General features: G+C 44.5%; 1 protein-coding gene across 2 annotated transcripts; it reads left to right on the top strand.

The window, feature by feature from the left end:
- The first annotated feature begins 932 nt into the window (after positions 1-932).
- LOC133570530 (uncharacterized) lies at positions 933-23,314 on the top strand. Of its 2 annotated transcripts, XM_072916505.1 has the most exons (4): positions 933-1,638; positions 4,312-4,534; positions 20,162-21,128; positions 23,166-23,314. In XM_072916505.1, coding segments are annotated over exons 2-4 (1,191 nt in total). In that variant the 5' UTR covers positions 933-1,638; the 3' UTR covers positions 23,167-23,314. The 2 variants fall into 2 exon arrangements, with proteins under 2 accessions (XP_072772606.1, XP_061779197.1); XM_061923213.2 differs by lacking the exon at positions 23,166-23,314 and having other exon boundaries at positions 937-1,638; positions 20,162-21,616.
- The last annotated feature ends 568 nt before the right edge of the window (positions 23,315-23,882 follow it).

Raw genomic sequence — 23,882 nt, 5'->3', positions numbered from 1 at the left:
TACCTTGATAACATCCATCCATTTTCCTACCGCTTGTCTTTTTTGGGGGTTGCTGGAGCCTATCTCAGCTGCATTCGGGCGGGCGTATCATGGAAATTAAATCAACTGATGCTTGTTATTACGAATACACTATTTGCACAATTGTAAGCGATTAATACTTATTCATTCAGACAAAAATAAATATTTATTTAAGTAAATGGTAAATATTAAAAATGGCTTTAATAAACTGTACACAAATCAATATTTTGTTTGTAATCGAATCATGAGGTACCCAAATATATATATATATATATATATATATAAAAAGTGTATATATGTATTATAGATGTCCGATAATGGCTTATTTGCCGATATTCCAATATTGTCCAACTCTTAATTACCGATTTTGATATCAAGCGATACCGATATATACAGTGGTGGAATGAACACATTATTATGCCTAATTTTGTTGTGATGCCCCGCTGGATGCATTAAACAATGTACCGTATTTTCCGCACCATTAGCCGCACCTAAAAACCACAAATTTACTCAAAAGCTGACAGTGCGGCTTTTAACCCGGTGCGCTTTATATATGGATAAATATTAAGATTCATTTTCATAAAGTTTCGGTCTCGTAACTACGGTAAACAGCCGCCATCTTTTTTCCCGGTAGAACAGGAAGCGCTTCTTCTTCTACGCAAGCAACCGCCAAGGTAAGCACCCGCCCCCATAGAACAGGAAGCGCTTCTTCTTCTACTGTAAGCAACCACCCGCCCGCGTAGAAGAAGAAAAAGCGCGCGGATATTACCGTACGTTTCATTTCCTGTTTACATCTGTAAAGACCACAAAATGGCTCCTACTAAGCGACAAGGATCCGGTTCATGAAAAGACGCAATCTCTCCATCCTCACACGGATTACTATTTCACAGCAACTGATATTCCTGTGAACCGCACTGTGGATACTGTGGATACAACGGGAGCACGTACGGTGAATATTCGCACCACAGGGAATGAGAAGTCGTCCTTCTCTGTGGTTCTAGCTTGCCATGCTAATGACCTGAAACTTCCACCCATGGTGATATTCAAAAGGAAGACCTTGAAAAGCTAACTCGAAGGAATGGATGGATGAAGAAAAGATGAGTGAGTGGTTAAGGGAAGTTTACGCGAAGAGGCCGGGTGGCAGCTCCGTCCATGTTGATATACGACTCTATGCGCGCCCACATCACAGATGGTGTCAAAAAACAAGTGAAGCACACAAATACAACACTCGCCGTCATTCCGGGTGGATTAACCAAAGAACTCCAACCGCTGGATATTGGTGTCAACAGGGCATTCAAATCACGACTGCGAACGGCGTGGGAACAATGGATGACCGAAGGCGAACACACCTTCACTAAGACAGGCAGACAGCGCCGGACGACATACGCCAACATTTGCCAGTGGATCGTAAATGCCTGGGCAGATATTTCGGTCACAACTGTGGTCCGAGCTTTCCGGAAGGCAGGATTCACAGAACTGCTGGACAACAGTGACACTGACTCCGATGACTTCGACGAGACGGAACCGGCCATTTTGGATCCCACATTTGCCCAACTTTTCAATTCGGACACCGAAGACGAAGAATTCGAAGGATTTACGAATGAAGAATAACTTCAGAAGGTGAGCGCTATGTTTATTTTGTGTGTTGAGACATTAACGTTCGAGCAACATTATGTTGCTATTGCTCTGCACTATTTTGAATTTTACTATGTTTGTGATTGCACATTTGCGTACATTTTGGGACAGAGTTGTTAGAACGCTGGTTTTTAATATATTATTAAAGTTTGACTGACCTATCTGACTGTTTTTTTGACATTCCCTTTAGCGCAGCGTAGGCGCGGCTTATAGTCCGGGGCGGCTTATAGGTGGACAAAGTTTTGAAATATGCCATTCATTGAAGGTGCGGCTAATAATCCGGTGCGCCTTATAGTGCGGAAAATACGGTAATAAGGTTTTCCAAAATAAATCAACTCAAGTTATGTAAAAAAAAATGCCAACATGGCACTGCCATATTTATTATTGAAGTCACAAAGTGCATTATTTTTTTTTAACATGCCTCAAAACAGCAGCTTGGAATTTGGGACATGCTCTCCCAGAGAGAGCATGAGGAGGTTGGGGTGGGCGGGGTTGAGGTGTGGGGGGGTAGGGGGTAGCGGGGGTGTATATTGTAGCGTCCTGGAAGAGTTAATGCTGCAAGAGGTTCTGGGTATTTGTTCTGTTGTGTTTATGTTGTGTTACGGTGCGAATGTTCTCCCGAAATGTGTTTGTCATTCTTGTTTGGTGTGGGTTCACAGTGTGGCGCATATTTGTAAAAGTGTTAAAGTTGTTTATATGGCCACCCTCAGTGTGACCTGTATGGCTGTTGACCAAATATGCTTGCGTTCACTTGTGTGTGTGTGAAAAACCGTAGATATTATGTGACTGGGCCGGCACGCAAAGACAGTGCCTTTAAGGTTTATTGGCGCTCTGTACTTCTCCCTACGTCCGTGTACACAGCGGCCTTTTAAAAAGTCATACATTTTACTTTTTGAAACCGATACCGATAAATTTGAAACCGATACCGATAATTTCCGATATTACATTTTAAAGCATTTATCGGCCGATAATATCGGCAGTCCGATATTATCAGACATCCCTAAAACTGATTATTGTTATTACAAATACACTATTTGCACAATTGTAAGTGATTAATGCTTATTCAGTCAGACAAAATAAATATTTAATTAAATCAATGTTAAATATTAAAAATGGCTTTAATATACTGTACACAAAATTGAATATACATCAATATTTTGTTTGTAATGGAAGCATGAGGTACCCAAATATTCTCAAAAAAAAAATTATATATATGCACTATATTGCCAAAAGTATTTGGCCACCTGCCTTTACTCACATATGAACTTGAAGTGCCATCCCATGGAATTGTCCAACATGTTTTGGTATCCTGGAGCATTCAATGTTCCTTTCACTGGAACTAAGGGGCCAAGCCCAACTCCTGAAAAACCAACCCCACACCATAATTCCTTCTCCACCAAATTTCACACTCAACACAATGCAGTCGGAAATGTAGCGTTCTCCTGGCAACCTCCAAACCCAGACTGGTCCATCAGGTTGCCAGATGGAAAAGCGTGATTCATCAGTCCAGGCGTCTCCACTGCTCTAGAGTCCAGTGGTGACATGCTTTACACCACTGCATCCCACGCTTTGCATTGGACTTAGTGATGTATGGCTTAGATGCAGCTACTCGGCCATGGAAAGCCATTCCATGAAGCTCTCTGCGTTCTGTACATGGGCTAATTGGAAGGTCACATGAAGTTTGGAGCTCTGTAGCAACTGACTGTGCAGAGAGTCTTTGCACTATGCTGACCTCTCTATCAGTTTATGTGGCCTACCACTTGGTGGCTGGGTTGCTGTTGTTCCCAAACTCTTCACTTTTCTTATAATAAAGCCGACAGTTGACTTCGGAATATTTAGGAGCGAGGAAATTTCATGACTGGATTTGTTGCACAGGTTGCATCCTATGACAATTCCACGCTGGAAATCACTGAGAGTGGCCCATTCTTTCACAAAATGTTTGTAGAAACAGTCTCCATGCCTAAGTGCTTGGTTTTATAAGTGATTAGGACACCTGATTGTCATCATTTGGATGAATGGCCAAATACTTATGGCAATATAGTGTATATATATTCTCACGCCAGCACATTTGTTAAGGTGTGAGTAGGGTTCAACCAACATACTATCGCACGGCCACACTCGCTGGCACTTGTTACACGTGCTTCGCTGCACTTCTGTTGGTTTTTTGTTGGGTTTAAGAATGTTACTTTTGCAGAAGGAAGAACGAGGAGAGGATATTGTGCGTAAAAGTAAAGCCAACCGATCACAGCTCTGCAGTCCTGGTCACCGTTGACGTGAGGTCGGACTATTTTGGAGGTGCACGTGACACGTCAAGGTTGGCTGGTAGGTTGGTAGTGGAAGGAGCGAGTTGGCGTCACTCGATGCTGCAGCACAATGAAACTTGTATCTGTCCAGACTGACTTAATGCAATCATTACGGTATTAAAATCCCAGCAGGAGGTTGTCTATAAGTTGTTACTTTTTATCAATAATTTATGCAAAAAACAAAATCAATTACACAATTCAAAATAATCAATAACTGATGATTATTCCATGTGTAGAAGAACATCACCAGAAAGTGGTATCTGTCTACTTGGAAAATATTATATTTGATAGACTAAAAAATATTTGACACATCTGAGCTGAAGTTTGTTTGTGTTGTCTTGCGGACGTCCAACAGATGAACGCTCGTCAAGAAGAACGTCCCCTTCAGCAGCAGGAGGATGCACAGCCCCCCCACATTAAAGAAGAAGAGGAGGATATCTGGGTTACTCAGGAGGAAGAGTTTCTTCCAGGGCAGGAGGACACTGATCTCAGCAAGTTTCCACTGACTATTGTCTCTGTGAAGACTGAAGAGCATGAAGACAAAGCACCTGAGTCCTCACAGCTTCATCACAGTCCAAGTAAGCACATATAATTTTATTCTCAGGGCATTCAATCCATCACAACTGGACTGTTCACTTTGTCTTAGAAGACTCATCCAAGTAGGCTTCATCACTTCATGCTCATACACTTCAAGTCTTAAATCTAATCATTGGAATTTAGAGGGGAACTGCACTTTTTTGGGGAATTTTTCTATCGTTCACAATCATTATAAAAGACATGAGGGTGGATATATAAAAACAAATAAATCACATTCTAACTAGGGCTGGGCGATATGGACTTTTATTAATATGTGGATATGTTTAGTCCATGTCACGATACACCATATATATGTGGATATGTTTAGGCCATGTCAGGATACACCATATATATGTGGATATGTTTAGGCCACGTCACGATACACCATATATATGTGAATATGTTTAGGCCACGTCACGATACACCATATATATGTGGATATGTTTAGGCCATGTCACGATACACCATATATATGTGGATATGTTTAGGCCATGTCACGATACACCATATATATGTGGATATGTTTAGGCCACGTCACGATACACCATATATATGTGGATATGTTTAGGCCATGTCACGATACACCATATATATGTGGATATTTTGCCTTAGCCTTGAATGATCACTTGATGCATATAATCACAGCAGTATGATGATTCTATGTGTCTACATTAAACATTCTTCTTCATACTGCATTAATATATGCTACTTTTAAACTTTCATGCAGAGAGGGAAACCACAACTAAGTCAATTTAGCAACAGTGTATTTATTAAACAGTTATTAAGCAGTGGCACAAACATTCATGTCATTTCCAAACAGAAAGTGCAAGATTGTCAGAGACATTTTAAAACAAGCTATTAGTGCACTTTTGTGCATGATGTCACTAAGATGACATATCAAAACAACACTCAATTAAAGTGCACTTTTTGTACAGAACACCACTGCAATAGTTTAAAACAAATAAAGTGCACTTTTGTGCATGATGTCACACAAGATATTTCAATAAGTGTCAAATAAAAATGAGCTGCATAATAGGAAATCAAATAGTGTATGTCCTTCACTATGTGGTAGGTTCCTGCGGACGTTATCTCCTTCTGTTGTTGACTATTTGTTTCATACGGTGTTTATGTGGAAATGGTTGCTTGGGCATTTTGTGGGTGTGGCACCGAACGGAGATGTTGACATGCAGAGTTTCAAGCACTCTTCATTCTCTAGCGGGTGACTTTTCAAATGTTGCTACATTAGCAGTGCTGCTACTTTTTGTAGCAACGCTTTTGCCGCATACTTGTTCACCAACTTCCGGTTTGGAGAGGACGCTGGCGTCTCGCTTGTTCGCCGCTTCTCCTTCCTTCCTTAGCCTTAGTTTTAGTTTTTATGCGACTTAGTATCTTTTTTGTTTTGTTTTGTTTTTTATTAAGTGTGTATTAAATGACAGATGTTTCACTCACCCGCTGGCTCCACTGATTCTCCTGGCTACCATCGCCCTGCAACAACCTGCCAATACGAGCTGTTTCCCGGATTGCGGACTGCACCGCAGATAGCCCTCCTGGCTACCCGCCAACTGTCTGGTTGGCTGGCGGCTTCAGGGCTAGCCGGCAACATCAGTGTAGATCCCTGGTTAGCTGGCGGCTTCAGGGCTAGCCGATAACCAGCATCAGCAGCGCAGCTCCCTGGTTAGCTGGCGGCTAATTAGCCACCGCTCCGCAGCTGGTAGCTAACAGCTAGCCAGCCTCCAGCCACCCTGCCCTGGCAGCAACAACACGCTGCCAGCGCGGGTCCCTCCCGCAAATCACGGACCGCTGTCCCTCCACCAACTCCTCTCTCCTCTCCTCTGTCATGCTGTGGATCATCGCGTTGTGCCTGTCTCTCCATCTCTGGCCAACAAGTGTGCGGCCGTCGGCCAACGATCCCAGGCTAACATCCACCACTGCCAGCATGCTACTCAAATACTCCGCTCTGCAACTCCTCAAACTCAACAAACACATCACCATACCTCCAGACATCACAGCAACCATCAAAACACACAGACTGTTTCGCCGACCCAGATACATCCACAGAAGCTCCCATAGAAAGTTTATTTACTCCCGGACTGAACAACACTGCATCCCATCACTCTGGTCACGCAACCGATCCACCCCCAGTGGCGTCACATGTCATCACAACAACAAACCACACGTGCGCTCCGCCTATCTGCAACCGTTGACCAAAGCTCCCCCACCCATCCAACTTTACCCATCCCTCAAATTCGCTCTGCTCAATACCCGCTCACTTAATAAAAAAGGACCAATACTCAGTGAATTCATAACTGACAACAATATAGACTTTTTTAGCATAATCGAAACCTGGCAAAAACCACTGGAATACATTCACCTCAACAGAGCTACACCCCCAGGATACACCTACCGTATTTTCCGCACTATAAGGCGCACCTGAAAACCACAAATTTTCTCAAAAGCTGACAGTGCGCCTTATAACCCGGTGCGCTTTATATATGGATAAATATTAAGATTCATTTTCATAAAGTTTCGGTCTCGCAACTTCGGTAAACAGCCGCTATCTTTTTTCCCCGTAGAAGAAGCGCGCGGTGCATGCTGGGATATGTGACGTTTCATTTCCATTTGTGTGTTTATGTAAAGACCCCAAAATGGCTCCTATTAAGTGTGTTGTCTGTCTAATTATAAATAATGCAGACGAGGCGTGTTAACTGAGTTCTCAACGTTTACTCACAGCGTGCTCATAACCACATTCTAACTGCCAGCACATACAACAACGCTTCTCAGGGCTACCGCGCATGCTCGTCACTATCGTTGCATGCTGGGTAGTGTAGTTGTTATATTTGCTAGCTCATAACATCACATTAAGAGACACGCTTACGCGCTTAATTCAATACTCGCCGTCATTCCGGGTGGATTGACAAAAGACCTCCAGCCGCTAGATATTGGTGTCAACAGGGCATTCGAAGCTAGACTGCTAACTGCGTGGGAACAGTGGATGACAGAAGGCGAACACACGTGACGTTCACCAAGACAGGGAGGCAGGGAGACAGCGCCAGACGACATTTTGGATCCCACATTCGCCCAACTTTTCAATTCGGACAACGAAGGAGAATAATTCGAGGGATTTATGAATGAAGAATAACTTCAGAAAGTGAGCGTTATGTTTATTTTGTGTGTTGTGACATTAACGTTCGAGCAACATTATGTTGCTATTGCTCTGCACTATTTTGAATTTTACTATGTTTGTGATTGCACATTTGCGTACATTTTGGGAGTGAACAGAGTTGTTAGAACGCTGGTTTTTAATATATTATTAAAGTTTGACTGACCTATCTGACTGTTTTTTTTGACATTCCTTTAGCGTAGTTAGATGCGGCTTACAACACCGGGCGGCTTATAGGTGGACAAAGTTTTGAAATATGCCGTTCATTGAAGGCGCGGCTTTTAACCCAGGGCGCCTTATGGTGCGGAAAATACGGTACATGGATAAACCACGTGACGGTCCTGGTGGTGGTATAGCTACAATATACCGCCAACACTTGAAACCCACTGCTGTAACCATCACAACCCCCTCCTCCTTTGAGCACCAGTCATTCAAGCTGCCTGGCCCCAAACCCCTGGTCACTGCAATCATCTACCGCCCCCCCCAAACCCAACTCTGCATTCCTTTCCGATCTCTCTGAATTTCTCACCCAACTCTGTGCCATTTCACCTTCAGTCATCCTACTGGGAGATTTCAACATTCATGTCGACTCCACCACCTGCAAAACTGCCACTGAATTTCTGGACATTCTCAACTCATTTAATATCACTCAACACGTTGACTTCCCCACCCACAAAAAAGGACACACCCTGGACTTAATTTGCACCATTGGACTCTCCATCAGCAACCTCACCAGCTTCAACCTCACAGACATCCTCTCAGACCACCTGGCCCTCACCCTGGACATAGACATCCCCACCCCCCTTATCAAGCAGCAACGCTCCATATCATACCGGAACATGAAATCAATCCACCGCTCCTCTCTTTCTGCCCTACTGACTGACACCACCTCCGATCACACCCTCACTTTGAACGCCTCCCCCACTGATCTGGTTAACAGCTACAACAGCGCACTCTCCTCCTGTCTCAATCAACTCGCCCCCATAAAAACCAAAACTGTCTCCTACACCCACACCGCCCCCTGGTACACTGACCACCTCCGTCACCTAAAAGCCAAAGGCCGGCAGCTTGAACGGCTCTCAAAGAAAACCGGTCTCACTGTTCACCTGGACATCTACACACTACACCAACAGGAATACAGAGATGCCCTCAACAATGCACGCACTTCCCACTACTCCTCTGTCATACAATCTGGCAGCAACAACCCCAAGATACTCTTCTCTACCGTAAGCAAACTCCTCAAACCCTTGGACACCACCACCACCTCATTCACCACCAGCAAATGTGAAGAATTTTTATCATTTTTTCAATCAAAAATCAACACCATCCACTCTGAACTGGCCTCCTCCTCTCCCACCTTCTCCACTACCCCTGATCATGCCCCCCCTTTACTCTCCAACCACCCACTCAACTTCTTCTCCGAAATCACCACAACTGACCTATCCTCCATAACTTCTGGTCTGAAAGCCTCCACCTGCGTCCTCGACCCAATCCCATCCACTTTAGTCATAGCCTGCCTCCCCTCACTCTCACCTCTCATCACCACTATAATTAACTCCTCCCTATCCACTGGCTCTGTCCCTCCTGCCCTCAAGCTGGCTGCCATCACCCCCATTCTCAAGAAACCCGGTCTCGACCCCAACTCCCCCAACAACTACAGGCCCATCTCCAACCTCCCCTTCCTCTCTAAAATTCTCGAACGTGCAGTTGCCTCCCAAATCAAATCCCACCTTCACCACAATAACCTATACGAAAAGTTCCAATCCGGCTTCCGCTCACTCCACAGCACAGAAACTGCCCTCCTCAAGGTCACCAATGACATCCTCCTCTCCGCTGACTCTGGTTCCCTCTCCATCCTCATCCTCCTCGACCTCAGTTCTGCCTTCGACACCATCAACCACTCCATCCTCCTAACACGCCTCCACTCCTCCCTTGGTTTATCCGGCACTGCCCTCTCCTGGATGAAATCCTACCTCTCTGACCGTCAGCAATTCATCTCAACCAACAACTGCACCTCCTCCACTGCCCCAGTCACCCACGGCGTCCCCCAGGGCTCAGTACTTGGCCCCCTACTCTTCACCATCTACCTCCTACCCCTCGGTCAGATCCTCCGACACCACGGCCTTCAATTTCACTGCTATGCCGACGACACACAACTATACATTTCCACCACGACCATCACCACAGCCACCCACTCCACCCTCACCACCTGCCTCACAGACATAAAAACCTGGATGCAAAAAAACTTTCTAAAACTCAACTGCAACAAATCTGAAATAATTATCATTGGCCCCGACTCCCTCACTCGCTCCACTCAGGAATTTTCATTAAACATCGACGGCTCCCTTGTCACTACCTCCACCCACATCCGCAATCTAGGTGTAATTTTCGACCCTACCCTTTCACTCCTCCCCCACGTAAACCACATCACCAAAACTGCATTCTTCCACCTCAGAAACATTGCCCGTCTCCGGCCCTCCCTCACATCCTCTGCTGCCGAAACCCTCATCCACGCCTTCATCTCATCCCGGCTAGACTACTGCAACAGCATCCTCTACGGCATCACCTCCAAAACCCTCAACAAACTGCAATACGTCCAGAACTCTGCTGCCCGCCTGCTCACCGGAACCCGCTCCAGAGAGCACGTCACACCTGTCCTTCATGACCTCCACTGGCTGCCTGTCAAATACAGAATCACCTTTAAAATACTCCTCACCACCTACAAGGCACTCCATAACCTGGCACCACCCTACCTCTCTGACCTCCTCCAGCCACACGTCCCGTCCCGTTCCCTCAGGTCTAGTGATGCCGGCCTCCTTGAGGTCCCCAAGACCAGGCGCCGAACCTGGGGCGACAGGGCCTTCTCCGTGGCTGCCCCCTCTCTCTGGAACGCTCTCCCCAGGCACATCAGAGATGCCCCCTCCCTCCCTACCTTCAAAGCCACCCTAAAAACTCACCTCTTCACATTAGCCTTTCCAAACTGACCCTGCCCTAGGTGTCTCTTATTTATTTATTTATTTTTATTTTTATTTTATTTTTTTTCCAATAAAGTTGTTTTTATTCCCCCCCCCCCCCCCCCCCACACACACACACATGTAAAGCGACTTTGGGTATTTAGAAAAGCGCTATATAAATCCCAGGTATTATTATTATTATTATTACCATCTACCTGCTTGAAGCCAAACCACCGCCAGACGATGGACCCCCTGCTGTTTTTTTTGGGAATTAATTATTCCTTCATTTGTTACCAGATTGGCACCTTCTTTGTCTCGTATTACCACTAGCACCACAGCTAACGTTACCATGCCGCTACCTGTCTGCTCCGTGAGAGCATATGACGTTGCACACGTGGCAGTATGTGACGTATGTAAGAAGGTGCACTTGTTTTATGTCTCTGTGAGAAGGAGAGACAAGAAAGAGTGAGAAGAGCCTGTAGTGTAATGCCTGCAGCTAAAAGCAACTGTGTGAGAACGTATACTCCAATATCACCATATAGTCATTTTCTATATCGCACAGAGACAAACCCACGATATATCCAGTATATTCCATATATCACCCAGCCCTAATTCTAACTCATAAATGTAAATAAAAGTCCACTTGCAATGGAGCCAATGGGAGGTCCTCTATAACCATCCAAAATACACCAACAATACTCCATTTGCATTTTGTGGCTTGAATGTCCACCAAGTGTTAGTTGACTTTGAGTTTATTTGGAACATGCAAGCATACAACATGATACATCACACATGCATGCATACAACATGATACATCACACATGCATGCATACAACATGATACATCACACATGCATGCATACAACATGATACATCACACATGCATGCATACAAATGATACATCACACATGCATGCATACAACATGATACATCACACATGCATGCATACAACATGATACATCACACATGCATGCATACAATATGATACATCACACATGCATGCATACAACATGATACATCACACATGCATGCATACAATATGATACATCACACATGCATGCATACAACATGATACATCACACATGCATGCATACAACATGATACATCACACATGCATGTATACAACATGATACATCACAATTTCCAGTTTGTCTTTTCAACATGTTGGAAAAGGAGTAGGAAGAAGCAGAGCTTATTTAATCCTACCACTTTTCTTTTACATAACACTTGCTAAAACTTTTGTTCACTTCCTGTTCTCAATGTATTCACAATATACTCCATAAGTAATCACAATAAAAATTAAAGCTGCAAGCAGCGATGGCCGGGACCGATTCTGGTGCTTATTTCTTTCACCCATACAACATATCTATGTAATCATGTAATTTAACCTTCTCTGCATAGTAAGGTCACGCTGGTACTTCTTGCCTTTACCCATTCAACCAATTTCACCCGCACATTACCTACCTACTCTGCATAGGTGGGTCACGCTTGTGCTTTCTTTCTTAACCTATGCAACATATCTTCACCTGCACATTACCAACCTTGTCTGCATTGCCTCGACCACACCTGCGTACCTTCTTTCACCCATACAACATAGCTTCACCTGCACATGACCTACCTTCTCTGCATAGTGGGGTCACACTGGTGCTTCCTGCCTTTACCCATTCAACATATCTTCACCCGCACATTACCTACTTGCTCTGCATCCTCGGGTCACGCTGGTGCTTCCTGCCATCACCCAGTCAACATATCTTTACCTGCACATTACCTACCTACTCTGCATAGGTGGGTCACGCTTGTGCTTTCTTTCATAACCTATGCAACATATCTTCACCTGCACATTACCAACCTTGTCTGCATTGCCTCGACCACACCTGCGTACCTTCTTTCACACATACAACATAGCTTCACCTGCACATGACCTACCTTCTCTGCATAGTGGGGTCACACTGGTGCTTCCTGCCTATACCCATTCAACATATCTTCACCCGCACATTACCTACTTGCTCTGCATCCTCGGGTCACGCTGGTGCTTCCTGCCATCACCCAGTCAACATATCTTTACCTGCACATTACCTACCTTCTCTGTATCCTGGAGTCAAACTGGTGCCTTCTTCTTTCACCCAGTCAACATATCTTTAGCCGCACAGTGCCTACCTTCTCTGCATTGTGTGCCCACGCTGGTGCTTCCTGCTTTTAAGCGGCCATCTTGAGACGGCAGCAGCGCAGCAGCATCAGCGCAGCGGTTATTTGAAGGCTCATAAAATCAGTCTAGTGTTAGTCCCAAGTATCCCAATACTTTTGTCCAGTGTTAGTCCTAAGTGTCCCAATACGTTTGTCCAGTGTTAGTCCTAAGTGTCCCAATACTTTTGTCCAGTGTTAGTCCTAAGTGTCCCAATACGTTTGTCCAGTGTTAGTCCTAAGTGTCCCAATACGTTTGTCCAGTGTTAGTCCTAAGTGTCCCAATACTTTTGTCTAGTGCTAGTCCTAAGTGTCCCAATACTTTTGTCTAGTGTTAGTCCTAAGTACCCCAATACTTGTGTCCAGTGTTAGTCTTTAGTGTCCCAATACTTTTGTCTAGTGTTAGTCCTAAGTGTCCCAATACTTTTGTCGCGTGTTAGTCCTAAGTGTCCCAATACTTTTGTCTAGTGTTAGTCCAAAGTGTCCCAATACTTGTGTCCAGTGTTAGTCCTTAGTGTCCCATTTCTTTTGTCGCGTGTTAGTCCTAAGTGTCCCAATACTTGTGTCTAGTGTTAGTCCTAAGTGTCTCAATACTTTTGTCCAGTGTTAGTCCTAAGTGTCCCAATATTTGTGTCTAGTGTTAGTCCTAAGTGTCACAATACTTTTGTCTAGTGTTAGTCCTAAGTGTCCCAATAATTTTGTCCAGTGCTAGTCCTAAGTGTCCCAATACTTGTGTCTAGTGTTAGTCCTAAGTGTCCCAATACTTTTGTCTAGTGTTAGTCCTAAGTGTCCCAATACTTTTGTCGAGTGTTAGTTCTACGTGTCCCAATTCGTTTGTCTAGTGTTAGTCCTAAGTGTCCCAATATTTATATACAACTTTTCAATCAGTTGAAGTCTTAGATTACAGGATTATAACTATTTCCTCCTGTGTCACATTACTGAGGAACATGGAGTTGGGATTTGGCTCTATGGTATCATTATAGTCCTCAATTGAAACTGGGTCTGGAATCCTTTCTTCCAATTTTGGTCCAATAATTACAAAGTATTTATTGAAGCTTTCAACTACTTCCTTTATGATGTCATTATTTGTGTTTCCGTCTAAGAAGTATTGGGGGTAATCCCCCCAAATATAAGCTTTGGCTTCAGCCTATTCCCTTTTCCGTCATTCTTTTTCTTTTCTTTTTGTGTGTAAATGTGTATGATTGTTAAATATGTATCATCTGTACTGTTAAACTGGTCACACAGAATGGTTGATGGTTGATTATATGATGGAAATAAACGTATTTCATTAAAATAAACATATGGGACGCAGGTTGTCTTACGTCAGCACCAGAAGTGGTCAAATCAGCTGCTCACCTGGCAGGTTTTTTGGGGATGAATAGGGAAGTCCTTCTTTAGCTGCCGTCTTGTTTTATCATATATTGCTGCCTTTGCACCTGTCAATGTTCACTTTTGTATGCACATTAAATCAACAACAAATCTTGACTTTGGAGCAATGTTCACAGACTCTAGTATTAGATGCAATGTTATTGGGACCATCATATATGTCATCACTTGTTCACACCTCCTCATATGGAAGATATTTTTCCTTCTTCATGTCTCAAGAACATGCACGCACGCACACACACACACACGCACACACACACACACACACACACACACACACACACACACACACACACACACACACACACATTCTTGTATGTGTGACCTTCTTGACAACCTCTGAAAAATGCCTACCTCTTTAGGACCAGCATTTTTAAATATATAAAGATTTGTATTTACAACATTAATAATATATACATACTATGCAAATATGAAAAAGGTAAGCTTTTAGTTCATTTGTTTTGGATTTAGTTTTTTGTAATTGGTTTTCAATCTTCATTATTTACTTCAGCTATTGAATAGTTTTTCCATGATTTTGGAGAATGGTGGAAGTAATGAAACTGGTGTGTAGTTAGTAAACTGGTGTATGTCTCCTTTCTTATAAATTGGTACGACTTTTGCAATTTTCATTTTGTCAGGGAATTTGCCGGTTAGAAATGATACGTTGCTGATATATGTCAGAGGTTCTGAAATGTCTTTGTGGAAGTCCCTTACTTCCGGGTTCTTCTGGACCCCAATCATGGACATGACAGCTCCTTTTCAGGGTTGAACACTGTTTTATTTTCAGTCTTTCTTGTGCTTTTCAGCAAATGTCTTTTTGTTCGTCTGTCTCGCTCTCGCTCGTGCTCCAACTTCCACTCTTCCTCCCGACTGCTGCTTTTAACAGAGCGACAGGTGATCAGACAAACTCAGCTGTGTCATCCACTCACCTGTCGCTAATCTCAAAGCCGGTCCCGACACATCCCGCCTCGCTGCAGGTCCGCAGGCCACGCCCCTCACACACCTCCACTGCCAGACTCAGGCCGGGACGCCGTCCGGCCGCGCCCCCCCACCCCTGTGCCCCCGGTCTGTGAATCACTCTGAAGTTGTAGGGTTGCAAAGCTAGATACCAACGGGTGATCCGCGTGTTGGCATCTTTCATGCGGTGGAGCCACTGGAGGGGTTTGTGGTCCGAGCAGAGGCTGAATGAGCGCTCCAGGAGGTAGTATCGGAGGGCCCTGACCGCCCACCTGATGGCGAGGCACTCCATCTCCACTGTGCTGTACCTTGCCTCCCTTTCGGACAGCTTCCGGCTGATGTAGAGAATGGGTCTGTCGACGCCCTCCACCTGCTGGGACAAAACCGCTCCCAGTCCTCTGCCCGACGCGTCAGCCTGCAGACAAAACAGGAGAGAAAAATCAGGCATGTGCAGGACCGGCTCCTCGCAGAGGGCCTTCTTAACCCTCTCAAACGCCTGCAGGCATTCCTGGGCACGGAGCAAATTCTCGCGTGACAACTGCCCCACCGTGTGGAGTTTTGCTCGCATGTCCATGACGTATTGAATTTCGTTTTTGCTGGAGCTTGGCCCCTCCTCCCAGCTTTCCTTAATTACGTCCAACACTCCGCGCGGCTTCCTGCCCTATAATAACTCAAAAGGCGCAAAGCCTGTGGAGGCCTGAGGTACCTCCCGCATCGCAAAATGTAGGGGATCCAGCCATTTATCCCAATTTGGTTTGTCCTTATGTGTAAACTTACGGATCATGGTTTTCAGCGTTTTATTCAATCTCTCCACCAGCCCATCTGTTTGTGGATGGTATACGCTGGTGCGGATCGCTTTAATTCCCAATAATCCGTACAGTTCCTTTATCGTGCGTGACATAAAGGACGTGCCCTGGTCAGTCAGAATCTCTTTCGGGATTCCAACTCGGGAGATGACCTGAAACAGGGCCTGCGCTACACTCTTTGCAGAGATGGAGCGCAGGGGCACTGCTTCGGGATAGCGTGTTGCGTAATCCACTAGGACTAACACAAAGCGATATCCCCGTGTGCTTGGGTGGAATGGTCCGATGAGGTCCATACCCATTCTTTCGAAGGGGACCTCCGTGAGCGGCAATGGGCGCAAAGGCGCCTTTGGGGTGGCCGCCGGGTTCACCAGCTGACAGTCCGGGCAGGCAGCGCACCAGCGGCGCACGTCTGCCCGGATGCCCGGCCAATAGAATCGGACCATGACCCGATAGAGTGTTTTATTATACCCCATGTGGCCAGCCATGGAATTGTAATGCGCCGCCTGGAAAACCATTTCCCTGCGGCGTTTTGGCACCAACAATTGGGTGGATTCCTCTCCGGTCTGAGTGTCACGGCTCACTCGGTATAATCTATCTCTAATATTCGAGAAGTGAGGTAACACCCGCGCTGCTCCCGGGCGCACCAGCTGACCGTCGATGTAATCCACCTGGTCCCAGGCCGCGCGCAAAGTTTCATCGCGAGACTGCTCGAGCGGAAAATCCTCCATAGGGTGCCAGTGGGGGGGCGGGGGGGCTTCCCGCTAAGCCCCCACCGGTTCCCGCTCGGCAGTATCGGACGGACCCGCGTCACCACTGAGAACCGCGCGGATGCTCCCCTTTCCTACGGTCCGTGAACGCACCCCCACGCATTGTGTCAGTAAATGGTTAAACCCCGGCCAATTTGTGCCCAAGATTACGGGGTGCGAGAAGTGCGTACTTACAGCTACCTCGACCCTATGCTTTTGGCCCTCATACCAAATTTCTACTGGCACCATAGGGTACTCGTGCACATCCCCATGAACACACCTGATTTTTAGCCGTGTTGCCTGCCTCAAAGCCTCGGGTCGAACCAGGTTCTGGTGGATCATGGTCTGCCCGCAGCCCGAATCCACCATCGCCTGGTATGTACTCCCTTGTATCGTTACCTTCATACCGTACGTCTCACCCGGGCCGGGGGAGGGCACTGAAGGAGCGGCCACCCGGGTCACGCGCCCCACCTCCACCTGCGGAGGTCCGTGACACGCGCGACCGGTCCGCCCACGCCTCCAGCACGCCTGCCCAAGCGTTTGAGGGGCCGTCTGCGCGGGAGATGTTCTGGAAGCAGTAGCCGGGACGCTCGGTCCGTGCGCCGCTGGTGTTGGTTGCTCCTCGCGGTGGACAGCCAGGTGGTTCTCGGCGAGGGTCACCGCTGCTGCGAGGTCCCGGGGCCGGTGGTACCGGATCCAGTTCGCCGTCCGCGTCGGTATCGCCTCCACAAACTGTTCCAGTAGGATTTGGTCCAGCGGTCGGCCATCTCCCTCTCCCGGCTGCAGCCAGCGCGTCGCCGCCTCCTGGAGCCGCTGGCCAAAGGTGAATGGCCGGTCCACCTTCCTCAGACGCATGGACCGGAACCGTCGTCGGTAATCTTCGGTGGTGCCTCCCGTCCGGTCCAGCACCGCCCTCCTCAGGTCCTCAAAGCGCACTCCGGAGGGTGCCGGCAGGCTGAGCGCCGCACGCTGCGCCTCCCCCGTCAGGAGCTGCAAGAGCCGCACCCCACACTCTTCTTCCGGCCACGCGCATGCTCTCGCCGTGGCCGCAAAAATGTCCAAAAAGGCATGGGGATCCTCTTTTTCACCCATGCGGAGGATGGTGACGGCCGTCGGCATTGGCAGTGCCCCGCCCCCCTGGTCCGCTAACGCCCGCAGGACCTGACACTGTTGGCGGGTGGTCGCTGCCAGCTCAGAGAGCGCGCCCGCGAGAGCCGTCAGGGTGTCGTCTTCCCTTGCCTCCGGTGGTCCAGCCGAGTTGGGCGCCAAATTGTGGAAGTCTCTTACTTCCGGGTTCTTCTGCACCCCAATCATGGACATGACAGCTCCTTTTCAGGGTTGAACACTGTTTTATTTTCAGTCTTTCTTGTGCTTTTCAGCAAATGTCTTTTTGTTTGTCTGTCTCGCTCTCGCTCGTGCTCCACCTTCCACTCTTCCTCCCGACTGCTGCTTTTAACAGAGCGACAGGTGATCAGACAAACACACTCAGATGTGTCATCCACTCACCTGTCGCTAATTTCGAAGCCGGTCCCGACACATCCCGCCTCGCTGCAGGTCCGCAGGCCACGCCCCTCACAGTCTTCTATAACCTTTTTTATGGTTACCATATCTATTCCATGACAGTCGGTTGAGGTCTTGGATTTACAATGTTTTACAATTTTGATTATTTCTTCTTTTGTCACGTTCTTAAGAAACATGGAATTGGGATTTCTGTCTATGAGCTCACTCAAGTCCTCAACTGATCCATCATCTGCATTTGGAAATCTTTGTTCCACATTGTTTCCGATATTTACAAAGTAATCATTAAAACGTTCAACTATTTGGTTCATATTGTCATTTTTTGTATTTCCATGTAGAAAGTACTGGGGGTAATCTTTCTTAGCAGCATTTTTAATGATGCTATTTAGGATGCCCCATGTTGCTCTCATGTTGTTTCTGTTCTTCTTTAATAATTGTCTGTAGTATTCCTTCTTACATGTTCCTAGTATACCAATTAGCTTCTTTTTATATTTCTTATACTTATTTTCTGCCTCTATAGATGTCTGTGTTATTAATATTCCATATACCGTATTTTCCGCATCATAAGGCGCCCTGGGTTAAAAGCCGCGCCTTCAATGAACGGCATATTTCAAAACTTTGTCCACCAATAAGCCGCCCCGTGTTGTAAGCCGCATCTAACTGCGCTAAAGGAATGTCAAAAAAACAGTCAGATAGGTCAGTCAAACTTTAATAATATATTAAAAACCAGCGTTCTAACAACTCTGTTCACTCCCAAAATGTACGCAAATGTGCAATCACAAACATACGTATATCAACATGGACAGAGCTGCGTGAAAAAAGCCACCCGGCCTCTTCGCGTAAACTTAAACTTACCTTAACCACTCGCTCATCTTTTCTTCATCCATCCCTTCGAGTTAGCTTTTATGATGACGCCGGCTGGAAAGGTCTCTTTTGGCAAGGTCTTCCTTTTGAATATCACCATGGGTGGAAGTTAGCATGGCAAGCTAGAACCACAGTGAAGGATGACTTCTCATTCCCTGTGGTGCGAATATTCACCGTACGTGCTCCCGTTCCACAGTGCGGTTCACAGGAATATCAGTTGCTGTGAAATACGGTAGTAATCCGTGTGCGGATGGAGAGATTGCGTCTTTTCATGAACCGGATCCTTGTCGCTTAGTAGGAGCCATTTTGTGGTCTTTACAGATGTAAACAGGAAATGAAACGTACGGTGATATCCGCGCGTTTTTTCTTCTTCTTCCGGGGGCGGGTGGTTGCTTACAGTAGAAGAAGAAGCGCTTCCTGTTCTATGGGTGCGGGTGCTTACCTTGGCGGTTGCTTGCGTAGAAGAAGAAGCGCTTCCTGTTCTACCGGGGAAAAAGATGGCGGCTGTTTACCTAAGTTGCGAGATCGATTCTTTATGAAAATGAATCTTAATATTTATCCATATATAAAGCGCACCGGGTTAAAAGCCGCACTGTCAGCTTTTGAGTAAATTTGTGGTTTTTAGGTGCGGCTAATGGTGCGGAAAATACGGTAATGTCTTTTTTTTTGTGACAAGCATTTTTCAGTCCTTTTGTCATCCATGGTTGGTTGTTTTTCTTTGCTTTTTACTAACTTCTTTCCATGGACAACATAAACATTGATATTATACATGTGGGCCTATATATATATATATATATATATATATATATATATATATATATATATATATATATATATATATATATGATGTGGCAAGCTACTTTTGCAGTGTAGCTTGTAGTGTAGCGTGCTACAATTCTCTGAGGATAGCTTAGCTCCATTTAATTGAGAGTAACTTGTAGCTTAGCTTACTACATTGTCCAGGTAGCTTGCCCATCACTGTCTATTTGGCCTAGCTCACATGTCAATAGTTTGAATACTGCAAACTTCAATACAGTAACACCCCATTTGTTCTGCAGACGTCCAGCGGGTGTCAGCGGGGAGTCATGAAGAGGAGTGGCACACCAGTGTGGGACAGAAGGAGCTACAGGCCCCCTCCCACATTAAAGAGGAGCAGCTTCATGATGAAGATGAAGCTCAGTCCTTACAGCTTCATCACAGTCAAAGTGAGGAGAACAGAGGGGCGGAGCTTGTAAGTCAACACATCACAGAAGCTGATGGAGAGCATTGTGAAGATATCAAGTCAGAACCAGACAGCATCTTTGCTCCACTGTCAGACATGGACCACATGATGTCACACTCTTCTGATCACAGTGACCACATCCAAAAACCTTTGGAGAGTAAAAATGACTCTAAAGGTGATACGAGACATCACACTAACAACAAACACTTTGACTGCTCTGAATGTGGGAAATCATTTAGAAAGAAGTGTAATTTTACAGTACACATGAGAATACATACTGGAGAGAAACCTTTTACTTGCTCTGTTTGTAAGAAGAGTTTCTACACAAAGCGTCACATGACCAGACACATGAGAACACACACTGGAGAGAAACCTTTTACTTGCTCTGTTTGTGCTAAAAGATTCAACACTAAGAATGAAATGATATTACACATGAGAATACATACTGGAGAGAATTATTTTACCTGCTCTGTTTGTAAGAAGAGTTTCTCCACAAAGTGTTACATGACCAGACACATGAGAACACATACTGGAGAGAAACCTTTTACTTGCCCCGTTTGTAAGAAGAGTTTCTCCAAAAAGTGTAACATGACCACACACATGAGAACACACACTGGAGAGAAACATTTTGCTTGCTCAGCTTGTGCTAAAAGATTCAACACTAAGAATGACATGATATTGCACATGAGAACACACACAGGTGAGAAACCTTTTACTTGCTCTGTTTGTAAGAAGAGTTTCTCCAGAAAGGAACGCATGACCACACACATGAGAACACACACTGGAGAGAAACATTTTGCTTGCTCAGTTTGTGCTAAAAGATGCAGCACTAAGTATGACATGAAATCACACATGAGAACACACACTGGAGAGAAACCGTTTAGTTGCACTGTGTGTGATAAGATGTTCAGGTATAAGTGTCAGGTCAGTAAACACAAGTGTGTAACAGTCATGGAAGCTGCAGGGATGTAAAAACACTTAAACAGTGATTGTGCTAAATGTAGTTTAAAAACACAGCATGTTTAATAAGAATGTATATTTGATGTTGTATGTAGTGCTTCTCATCTTCTAGTCTTATATGTTGGCCTGTAGTTACTGTTTAAGTTGTGTGCATGTATTGAATATTATATATATAGCTACTGTTCTATTTTATGTTATCGTTGTTGAAGAGAGGACATCTTATTTTCATGTGGTTTTTTTTGTGTCATATAAAACCACACATTTTTACAATTGCATTTTATTGATGTTATTATCCAACTAAAAGTATGAATGAATAAAATGGTTAACAAAATGTGGACTCTGGTAGATTAGCAGCATTGTTACATCATGGATGTTAACTACTGCAAAACATCAACAAAGAAGAAAAATGCTGAAGTTAGCAACACATCACTGAACTTTAGAGCCATCGTGAGTGGAGTTGCTTGTTTTTATTGCTGCATTTGTACTTATTTCACCTCACATCTTCACTTTTAATCCTAAAGTCTTCTTCACATATATTGTTGTAGGCTTCTAACATTTATGTTTCTGATGTGTGTGTGTAGTCTGTGGAAAGGGTTGTTGTCCCTTGTGGATCCAATTGTTCACTTGCACAGACACATCTTCATCATCATCATCATCATCACCGGTCCACTACTGGACGAAACCTTAGCATTAATGTTTTAATATAAGTGTGACCTCATTATTCCTTGATAATAAGACTAAAAATACAGATTTAAGCACCTCTTGTAGTACTCCAACTCGCCACACTGAGAAGTGGGGGCGATCATGAGCTAGCAGATGCATGTTGCTATCATGTTTTATCAGCGAGGAAGACAGCATTTGTGTTTACTTTTTGTCAGATCCAAGTTTTAATGCTCTGCTGAATAAATGAATCACTATGGCTGCCAATATGGAGGATTATTTATATATTTAAGATCAAATACTTCTCTTAACAGGTAGAAAAATGACACCACACGCTAAAAAAAATGACTGATTGGATAAACTCAATTAAAATGAGGGCAGGATTTCCATCCAACAAATATATGTTGCCCCAACTCAAAATTAGTACATTCTCACAATTCAACAAAAATGTGTTAATCCAACTAATTTTTAGCAAATAAAGCCAAACTGAAATTATTGCAATAACTAAGCAAAATTGATTTACATTTGTCAGACTAATTTTTAACAAATACAGCTCAAATGAAATTATTTTGGTTACTAAGTGAAATTGATTTTATGTGCCAAACTCAAAATTGATTGGAAATTAAGCAAGCTAAAAATCACCCTACATCCCATAAAAACACATCAGACAAAACCTGGTTGGTATTTTTAATGTAGAATAATCCTTAATTCAACAATCTTGAATATAACACCACAAGATGTCAAAGTTACTTGCAAACACAAACCAAAATGTTGCGTTTGAGTGAAAACAAAACATCAAGAAGTCAATTTTACATAAAGATGTCAGATTTGCGTACCAACACAGACCAAGAACTTAGTTTTGTATAAACAAAGATGTCAAATTGACTTGATACAAAGCATAGAGAACTCAGTCTTAGTTATAAAACACCAAGAAACAGTTTTACCTTTTCTTCAATAACTCCAGGCAAACTTTACGAGAAATGGTTCTCCAAAATAGTTTAAAGTGGTGTAAAATGAACACTCAGGAAACTGCAAAAACACATTTGAGTCCTGCGCAAGTGTGCTAATGTAGCCATTAGCCTAAATGGAATAGAGTTCCATCCATCCATTTTCTACCGCTTGTCCCTTTTGGGGCTGCGGGAGCCTATCTCAGCTGCATTCAGTAAAGAAAACAAAAGAAGGCAAATACAAAATTCCCATGCATCAAATTGGCAACAAACAAAAATAAATAAGAAAAACTTAACATTCACAGAGCAGGAATCTGATATTAATGGGATGTTAGCAAATAGCTTTTGAACGTTAGCAAGTAAAAACAAAACATGAGACAGTACTAGCTATTCAAAAAATAAAAATCCAAAATCTTGAATGGAACTCAATCCATTTATCCTGAGTTGAGTGATGAAACGGAGGAGAGAAGTGTGGAGGGTCGTCACACTCAGAGATCAAATGTGGAGGTAAAGTTGATCCAGTCTAAACCCTAAAGTCATCTCTCTCCACTCCCCATGACTGCATTTCATATGTTGATTGTGTACTTCAGCACTTCACTCTTCTTCCCTGTAACTTAGTCAATTCTGAGTCCAATTCTCAAGTTGAAAATGTTGTAGGTCAAATTGTCTTAAATGGGTGAAAATGAAGGCAAAAACAAAAATAAAGATCCGATGATGAAGTTTGTCAACAAGTGTTCACCTCTCATGCAAACAACTTGATTTCCAGCTGCTGTATCTTTGTGTTCAGCTTGTGCCCATCCAGGTTCATTAGGATCTTCTGGAAAAACTCAAATGTGTACTTGAGGTTGTCTGCAAAGCTTAGATCAAGGGCATAAATGAGGCCAAATATTATTATGACCCTCATGATGACAATGTCCACGTTGCTCAGGACTTTAAAGCCTACGATAACAACTCCCACATCCTCTGGCTGCCTATCGCCATCTCCACACA

The sequence above is a fragment of the Nerophis lumbriciformis genome, linkage group LG28 (assembly GCF_033978685.3).
Source record: "Nerophis lumbriciformis linkage group LG28, RoL_Nlum_v2.1, whole genome shotgun sequence".
NCBI classification, from domain to species: Eukaryota; Metazoa; Chordata; class Actinopteri; order Syngnathiformes; family Syngnathidae; genus Nerophis; species Nerophis lumbriciformis.
Note: the sequence above shows the minus strand (reverse complement) of the source record. Positions and strands in the feature narration are given on the sequence as shown.